Source organism: Zingiber officinale, chromosome 2A (assembly GCF_018446385.1).
Source record: "Zingiber officinale cultivar Zhangliang chromosome 2A, Zo_v1.1, whole genome shotgun sequence".
Taxonomy (NCBI): Eukaryota; Viridiplantae; Streptophyta; class Magnoliopsida; order Zingiberales; family Zingiberaceae; genus Zingiber; species Zingiber officinale.
This window is the reverse complement of record NC_055988.1, coordinates 109,825,653-109,834,953: the sequence shown is the minus strand read 5'-3', so window position 1 is coordinate 109,834,953 and position 9,301 is coordinate 109,825,653. Positions and strand designations below refer to the sequence as shown.

The 9,301-nt window shown below is 36.0% G+C and overlaps 1 protein-coding gene across 5 annotated transcripts; it reads right to left on the bottom strand.

Annotated features, from left to right (window-relative positions):
- Nucleotides 1-1,709: 1,709 nt before the first annotated feature.
- LOC122039878 (casein kinase I-like) lies at nucleotides 1,710-5,528 on the bottom strand. Of its 5 annotated transcripts, none has more exons than XM_042599300.1 (14): nucleotides 5,453-5,528; nucleotides 5,346-5,386; nucleotides 5,154-5,223; nucleotides 4,928-5,076; nucleotides 4,748-4,843; nucleotides 3,723-3,793; nucleotides 3,343-3,404; nucleotides 3,198-3,261; nucleotides 3,040-3,124; nucleotides 2,819-2,945; nucleotides 2,659-2,732; nucleotides 2,519-2,573; nucleotides 2,338-2,418; nucleotides 1,710-2,303 (listed from the first exon to the last, which is right to left on the bottom strand). In XM_042599300.1, the coding sequence occupies exons 1-14, from the start codon at nucleotides 5,526-5,528 to the stop codon at nucleotides 1,960-1,962; spliced, it is 1,395 nt and encodes a 464-aa protein (XP_042455234.1). In that variant the 3' UTR covers nucleotides 1,710-1,959. The 5 variants fall into 5 exon arrangements, with proteins under 5 accessions (XP_042455234.1, XP_042455235.1, XP_042455236.1 ...); XM_042599301.1 differs by having other exon boundaries at nucleotides 1,710-2,270; nucleotides 2,341-2,418; XM_042599302.1 differs by having other exon boundaries at nucleotides 1,710-2,283; nucleotides 2,360-2,418.
- Between the last annotated feature and the right edge of the window lie 3,773 nt (nucleotides 5,529-9,301).

The following is a 9,301-nucleotide window of genomic DNA, read 5'->3' as shown; positions in this document are numbered from 1 at the left end:
CCATTTTCACATGGGAGTGACAACCCAAGCACATAGATTCCCCACTAATAAAGAAAATACTACCTATTAAAGACAGCATCCTAGTTTTAGCTGATTTTGCAGATGTTGCGAGACAGTGGTTTACTTAGACAGCTGGAGGAACATAGAAGGATTATGATACTTTATAGAGGAGCTAGCGACAGGAAGTCATAATCAAAGATAGTATGGAGGCACTATCTGCAATCGAGCCATGGTTTTACCTTACGAATGTTGGCGCATAGGATGCTACTTACATGAGATTAACTAACAACCTTGAGGACAGGAGGTGCACTTTTTATAGTTTGGAGGAGAAGACACAGGAGCATATGTTCTTCAGATGTCAATCAGTCAATCAATATGGAGGATCGGATAGTGGTTGCACACGAGGCAGGAGATGTCCATATGCCAAAAAATATTAAGGGTCTTCAGAATTCACTATCAGAGGATCAGTAGTTTGGTGAAGGCTCGACACCTTATCATGTCATCCATGATTCACTATGTATGACCAACAAGAAACCAAAGCATATTTGAGGATGTGAGTTTTGATATAAAATTGTTTCCAACAAGATACAAGTACATGCGTAGCTATCCTTGGATAATATTGTACATTTTACCTCATTTTATATCATTTATTGTTCGGGAAAAAAAGAAAAATGGAGGATGATAATCATGGTGATGCTTTCTGTTCTTTGGCTATAAATAGAATTGTTGTTTGAGTCTCCTTTATATTTAAATTCAAGTTTCATGAAGCTTCGTATTGCAAAATAAGTCGTCAAACTTGCATGTTCTTAGATCACTTGATACTCCTTATGCATCCACCATTATGGTCCACATTAGAGTTTTAGGAAAAACATTTCAGAGCATTTTGTAGTTCAAGTCATACTCCATTGCATCCACCATTAAACCCTGTCAAGTCCAGTTGAGAAAGTATGAAGATTGCGTGTTAAGTTGTCAGCCAATGTAGACTTTCAGATAAATATTCAATAAATGAATTTCAAAGCATTTTGTATCAAGTCATGCTTTTCTCTATGCTCTCCAATAGATATCAACCCATTGATGTCCTTATGAATTGGTGGTGCCTTGATGTAGTTCAATAAACATCTTTCACAAGTCTTCAGAATCTTTGTATTGATCCACCTTACACAATTCTTCTTAGTGAATCCATAGATAAAGTCTATATTGCTCTTTGCCATATACTTTTGTCTGTTGCTTTTGCATCCATTTACTCATCTCAATAAGATCCCCATTTACGTATTTAGTCTCTTCATATCCTCTTGCAAGTCTAGAATCATTTAGAAGTCTAATCTAAAATATGTCTCCATCCACATCCTCCAACAAGAAGAGAAATTGATTTCACCTGAAATATATCTGTCGGAATTTATTCATCTTGATTTTTTCTTTAATATTCATATTTTTTATCTTATCCATTTTAAGATCATTATATCCATGACTCCCATCTTCATTCAATAAGATGAATTCCATATAATATAACAAATTTAACAGTTATTTTATAGAAATTCTTTTAAAATTTTAGAATTACTTAAGAACATCTAACTCTCTTGTTTATTTTAATCATCCTATTTATATTCTATTATATTCTATATAAGATAAAATGATCCTAAATAACACACCGGACGATTGTGAAGAAAAAAAAAATCAAAATGACACACATATTATTTTAGTATGTTTTTGCATGAAACAATTAAATATTTTAGAAACACAATCAATCAAGCATAATGTACATCTTCACATAAAAAAATAAAAAAATAATAAATAAAACGAACAACATTATTTCAAGGTTGGTACTAAAACTCGGATCACAATTAACAAGTCTGTCGAGTGTGAACAGATTCTGCGCAGGATGATGAACTCGCCTTTTGCTTTCCCAGAAGAGCTCGGAACGCGGCCACTTCCTCGGCCCTCGCTGCCTGCCTGCCTGCCTTACTTCCTCCTCTCAGTGTCGACGGGCGGGAACTCTAAGCTATGAGGGGCGCGATCGTCTGCAGTCCGAGCGAGCGACGAAGACCTCATGGGCCCGGACTGGAACAGCCTCGGGACGCTGTGCTGCTGAAAGCTTCCGCTGCTCGATAGGAACCGGCTGGTGCGGCCCAAGAACTCGCTCGAATCGCCGGACGAGGTCGGCTTGCTGCTGCCCGAGGCCATCGCTCGCCTAGACACGCTGCCGTTCCTCGAAGAGGACGCCTGACTTTTATCCGAGTCAAGAACCTGCCACGTGGAGAACAAAGTTTGATCTGAATTAATTACCTTATCAAATAAATTCGAATATTATAAACTTCACTTACAGTGTCATTGGTGAAATGCAAATCCCAGAGGCCGACACGTTTCTCCTTGCGAACGCTTCGACTGCACCGGAGAATCGATCGCGAACCTCTTGCCCGACTGTTACGCACACACAGACGACGCAAACACAATAACGCAATCTTTACTACTGTTTTATTTATTTATTTATTTATTCCATCGACGGTGAACGACAACGAACCTGAAGTCCTCTCTGTCCTTTCCAACGAAGGCCCGACGGGTCTTGCGCTTCCCTGCTAAACGAAGCACGAGCACTGCGTCAGGAGAGAAACAAAGCGCAAGCAGGGATCGATATCCAATTCAAAAGCTTTAATTCCTTACGCGATATCTCGGACTGCCGCTGCTCTGAGGGTGCTTTATTACAGTCCAATCGAAAACGTAATCGAACTGGTAACCTGCAAATTGTATCGAAGTTCATGAAAAGCAATGAACTCGATCGATCGTTTGGGAATTCATTAATGTGAATTGTCTAATTTATTACCTTCTCGGATGAATAGGTCGCGGAAGAGCCTTTTCAGGTACGAGTAATCCGGTTTGTCTTCGAATCGCAGCGATCGACAGTAGTGGAAGTAGGAGATGAACTCTGATGGATGGGATTTGCACAGCACCTAGTTTAAGCTTGGTGTATCAGAAAGTTCCTTATTCTTTAATTTAGATGGTCAAAAGAAGCAAAATTGTGCCAAAAAACCAGCAAGCAAGAACCTCAATTGGAGTGAGCATTTTCTTTTCGCTGATCTTATCGTACTTTTGCTTCTTGGTGCCGGCTTTTAAACCCTGCCAAGGAAGGCTGCCGAGAGAAAGAAGAGTTAGTTAGCAACGATAAAATATAGAACATATAATGATAACAGTGATGAGCTGACCTTCCTCTTAAGAAGTACATTAACACATAGCCCAGTGATTCCAAGTCGTCCCTCCTGCTTTGCTCTGAATTCAAACAAAATGAAAGGAATGAATGGGCTAGGAGATTATATATGGATCAATTATATTACAAAGAAAGGCACACACCGACTCCTAGATGAGTATTGACACTGGCATATCGAGCTGTTCCTGTTAGGTTTTTGTGCTCCCTGTCCACGCAAAACATATTGAAAGAATGAATCAGATCATGAATTAATCTGCTGCATCTATGCCGACCAAACACTAAAGAAGAGTGAAAACAAGCTCAAAGCTCAGTGAGGCAATGTGGATGGACAGAATGTAAATGATCGAAGTGATTTGCTTTCATTGGTAGTAGTGTAGAATTTACAAAACTTTCCAAAGGAACTATGAAATTAACTGAAAAGTATCTGAAAGAAGCTAAGTTCAGAGAGAAATAGAATGATGAAATGACAATATTTTTGTGGCAATTCAAGACAATAATAAAATCAGTTGAAATCTAGGTTCACCTGTATGGTATGTGTTTATGAGTTTGAAGGTCTCGGTACTTCTTTGCGAGACCGTAATCGATGACATAAACCTGGATAAATGACAAACAATAAATGTTAAAATGTTTTTTTTAAACAAAAAGAGAAATGCATCACTGATTATTATGAACCATAAGACCATATAATCTCAAGTTATGATCCTACTTATCAATATTTTGTATCGGTTCTTCGGCTACATCATATGTGCATTGATCTTGCCTTCTGATCATATACCAACTACTTCACTAACCCACAACTTATCGTGCTTAAATTAACTAAACCATCATGCAACCACTTAATTGTGGAAAGAGTTGGATATCACCATGAATGAAATCAATCATCAGATACAAAGATCAAGGTAACTAAAGAAGATAAAGAAAATTCATCAATATTATAGGATCTCACTTTTTTCAACTTATCTTGAATTAATTCAACTCATGTAGGAGTTTCATACTAAACCTTTTTTAGGTGGGAGAAGTACATGGGAATTCAAAATAATTAATGAAAAAAAGTTTGTCAAACTCAAGATTTGAAAATTTTTAAAGTAAATAATGCTATTAACATTGATAGTAACCATTTACAATGCTCAACTATAGGAGATTTTGTAGAAATACATGAGTCATGGAAGGAAAAAAAGATAATGACATTTGTGTTTTGAGTAAGCGACTATAATGTCTTTTTGATCAACAACTATCAAATTTCTAGGACATTGAGATTTTAGGAAAAAAATTTGCTGCAAAATTTGAAATAGTAATGAATTCTTTGATTGCTACTATGATTAACTTATCCTTCTAATATTAAAAAATAGAATAATTATATATACATTGTTACAATATACTATATAATATCTTATCACTTTTTTTTAATCAAATGCATTTGTGGTCATTTCTCCTAACACCAATTTCCATTGCAAGTGTCTATTATACGTATATAAACAAAAGCAACACAAAAATAAAAACAAAACAAAAAACAGAAATAATATATATTTTGTGATAGATTTCACAAACCTGATTTGCTTTACGTCCAATACCCATTAAAAAATTATCCGGTTTAATATCACGATGAAGAAAGCCCTTTGAGTGAAGATACTCAATTCGATTAATCTACATCGAATCAATAAAATAAAGTCATTCATTTTTGTCAGCAGTTAATGATAAAATTATTATAAATTAAGAGAATGTGCTTACTAGTTGATCAGCCAACATAAGAACTGTTTTCAAGGTGAACTTTTGATTGCAATAGTTAAACAAATCTTCCAAGCTTGGACCAAGTAGGTCAATGACCATTACATTAAATTCTTCTTCGATGCCAAACCACCTTAGTTGAGGGATTCCACCTTCGTTAAAAAGATACAAACAATCAGAAATGATGTTTGTAAAAATTTATGATTCAAATAACTTAAAGCGAACTCACTTCCTCCCTGAAGAAGAATGTACAATTTTGACTCATATTGAAGTTGCGGATGCTTTGTTTTGATAGGCTCCTAAAAATATGAGCAATCTTCATTAAATAGTTAAACATAAGCAAAATTTCAATTGAATGTTTGAATTAAGGTTTTAAAAGGTTTTTCTTTTACTTTGTTGTTTCAATTCAAAAAAATCATACCAATTTCATTGCCACTTCCTCTCCGGTTTGTATGTCAACACCTAAGACATATGCACGAGTACAATAAGATATCAATGAGATAACAAAACAATGCTATATTAACTCACCGAGATAAAGCTCGCCGAAAGATCCACTTCCTATCTTCCTTCCTAGCTTAAACTTTCCGCCAACAATGTTTTCCATGACAAACTAAAATAAAACATAATTTTGTAGGCAACTAATTAAAATGCTAAATTATTTTAAAAGACATTAGATATTTTGAATCATTGCGGAACGTACCTTTGCAACTTTAGCATATAACTCTTCTTTGAAACTCTAACAATTCACTGAAAATATAATGGATTCATAATAATTGGTGAAGATCTACATCAATGTAAAAACCATGCTACATACTTTGACATTTAATCATTTCATGCATTCAAATTTCGACTTTGATATCCCACAACAATGATTCATCAAAGTCTAAATTGATGAATCTCTTGCGGGATTAGCCGAGAAGATGGATAGATAGAATCATGGAAACAACTCATTCTTACATAATCGCTAACTAAGTCTATGAAGACCAATCAATAAAAAGAATACAGATTGACATTCCAAAAATACCGATAAAACAAAGACTAAGTTTCATATGAAAACTAACGCGAAAAAGGAGATGATACTATTGAGTGGCCGAGAGAGATTTTCGAAAGTTCATGAATTTTTGGCGCATTCTTTTTTTAGAGAAATCTGGATAAGGAATGGAGGAGGAGGAGGAGGTTATGAAAATTTAAATGGGAATAGAGTATAAATGACTACACATATTATATTTTTTTAAGATAAATATTATACATTTTTCTTCCATGATAACACAAATTTTGTCATTTGTTTTGTTCTCAAAATTTGTATTTATAGAAATAGTTGTTTAGACAATTTTTAGTAAAAAATTAAAAAATATTTTCAAAACTCCCACATAGTTAATTTTAGATTTTTTTTAAATAAACAGAACTTAGTTTAATCATATTTTAAGTAAAGAATAAATTAAATACATTTAAAACAAAAAAATGATTTTCACTAAACAAAAAAAAAAATTCTTTAATTTAGTAACCACATTAATTTGAATATCTTGGCAGATTCTTATATAGTAAAATTTTAAGTTGATTTCATTTTGACTCATAGTAAACTATACCAAATAAAAAAAAAATCATATGCTTCATTCCAAATATTTTATTTATTTTCTTTAGAATGATTTTTAATCACATTGAAATAAAAATTAACCCTCTAATAAAAAAAATCATTCGGCCTTTCACTATAAAAAATCATGCAAATAATGACGGAATCCCCGACTGAATATAATTCAGTCAGTAATTACCGACAAATTTTAATTCAGTCGAAAAAATACCGACTGAATTTAATTCAATTGGAGATTCCCAACTGAATGATAATTTCAGTCGGTAATTACCGACTAAATTTAATTCAATCACAAATCGGGGCTTATGGTTTACGAGTTTAGGGGGTCACGAGTTTGGGAGAATATAGTTTACCGATGGAATTTATATTTCGTCGAAAATTGCTGACGGAATTTGAATTCCGTCGGTTAACCCGATTAGAAATTAGGGCACGCGATCTTCCTTTCCTCTCCCCGCGAACTTTTTCAATAGATCTCCCTCTCCTCTCCCCCGTGAACTTTCTCAGCGATCTCCTCTCCTCTCCGCGTCCTCGGTGATCAGTAGCCTCGTGTCCTGTCCCATTCTCGGCGATCGGCAACTGATGACTCAAGTATGCTCCTCTCCTCCTCCCTCGTCTCTTTCGTTTCACACGCTCGCTGTCGGCCGATCGTTGTAGGGGCCTGCTCGCAACCGACCGACCATTACAAGGGCTTGCTCGCGGCCGACCGACTGTCGTAGGGGCCTGCTCGTGACCGGCCGGCTGTCGCAGGGGCTTGCTTGCAGCCGGTCGGCCGTCGCAGGGGCCTGCTCGCGGCCTGTCGGCCGCCGTAGGGGCCTGCTCATGGTCGCTCGGCCGCCACAGGGGCTAGCTCGTGGTCGCTCAGCCACCACAAGGGCTAGCTCGTGGTCGCTCGGCCGCCGCAGGGGCCTGCTCGCGGCTACTCGACTGCCGTAGGGGGTTACTCGCGGCTAGCCGCAGGGGCCTGCTCATGGCGGCCGCCAAAGGGGGTTACTCGTGGCTTGCTCGCGGCTAACTGCAGGGGCCTGCTCACGACCTCTACTGGCTACCGCAGGAGTCAGCTTGTGGCCATGACCAACCACCGTAGGGGTTGCTCGCAGCTAGTTGTAGGCGCTTGCTTAGCCGTAGAGTTCCTTAATTGTTTCATTGCATATTTGTGGCTAATATCTATTTGTTTGAGCCTATTTAAACTCATGCAAAGGATCTCAAATATCTGAGACAAACAAAACTTAGATGTGATGTTTAGGTGGATTTGATAGTTTACATGTCCATTGTTCTATACATTAGAGTTGTTTTACTTGCATTATCTTTTGTTTATTAGAGTTAGTTTCATTATATGTATTGTTATTTCATTTAATGATGCTCTAAGCAACAACATGTGTTTATTAGAAAGTCTAAGTTTATAATGATTCCCTAAGCAATAATATGATATTCTAAGTTTGTAATGATACCCTAAGCAATACCATTATATTCTAAGTTTATTATTTATTTGCTTTAGTGTAGAGGAGATTTTCGATAATATGATACAAAGATCGTGAGATGAAATTGAACTCATAATGCTTTATTTAAGCTTATTTCAAATGATACAAGTTTAATAATGTTTCAAATTATATTCTCATTAGGTAACAATGTATATGAATAAAGCTTGGATGTACAATCGATTAGAAAATGGGTTTTATCATAGATGATTTTATTACTGAAGTTGAACAGTTTATGAACTTTGCTAAAAGCAATCATAAAAAATATCAAAATAGAGCTTTCCGTGATGAGGATACTGTAAAAAATATATATGTAGAAATGATTTGGTGCCAAATTACTACAATGGGTATTGTCACGGAGAGCCTTATTTATATGAATCAATTGGGTCTTCTGATGGTTCGTCATTTGGGGCAACTATTATTGCTCCTGAAGCATAAACTAATATTGATATTACAATGCAATCAATGGTTCATGATCCGATAAATGCAGTTGATTATTCTAATATAGATGAAATACCAATACTTGAATATCAACAACTATATGAAATGTTAAAGGCTAGTGAAGAAAAGTGTGGGAAGACATTCCTTCTGGTCATTCTCAACTATCAACTACTACAAGGTTATTGAATATGAAAACAGAACATCATTTTTCTGAAAGATGTTATAATGACATATGTCAATTGATGTCAGAGTTACTCCCTGCTGATAACATAATAACTGATAGCTTCTATGAAACAAAGAAATTAATCAAAGTTTTAGGTTTGCCTGTAGAGAAGATTGATTGTTGTATAAACAATTGCATGATATTTTAGAATGAAGACAGTGATCTACATGAATGTAAAATCTGTATGCACCCCTGTTTTAAGCATCATACTAGCATACCAGGGAAGAAGAAGAAAAATATTGCTTGGAAAGTAATGTATTATTTTTCATTAACTGCTAGACTTCAACACTTATATGCATCTGCCACTATAGCTTGCTACATGATGGGGCATCATGAGCATGAGCACGAAGGAGGTATAATGTGTCATCCCTGTGATTTCCCTGGATGGAAACATCTTGATACTGTATTTCCCTCATTTGCAATGGAACCACGTAATGTGAGATAAGGACTTTCTACAGATGGATTTCAACCATTTGGTCAGTCAGGATAGTAATATTCATCTTGGCTAGTCATATTAACACCGTACAATTTATCTTCATGGATGTACATGAAAGATGAATTTATATTCCTTACCGTGCTTATTCCTAGTCCAACCAACCCCAAAGATAAGATAGAAATTTTCTTGCAACATCTGATTGTCGAGCTGAATG

What these genes read in the sequence shown, in the direction of transcription:
- LOC122039878 (XM_042599300.1), bottom strand. Translation starts at nt 5,528, where the DNA reads ATGGAAAACATTGTTGGCGGAAAGTTTAAGCTAGGAAGGAAGATAGGA. An exon ending in CATAAACACATACCATACAG is followed by an intron (nt 3,405 to 3,722) that starts GTGAACCTAGAT and finishes TTGCGTGGACAG; the next exon opens with GGAGCACAAAAACCTAACAG. An exon ending in CAATACTCATCTAGGAGTCG is followed by an intron (nt 3,262 to 3,342) that starts GTGTGTGCCTTT and finishes GTTTGAATTCAG; the next exon opens with AGCAAAGCAGGAGGGACGAC.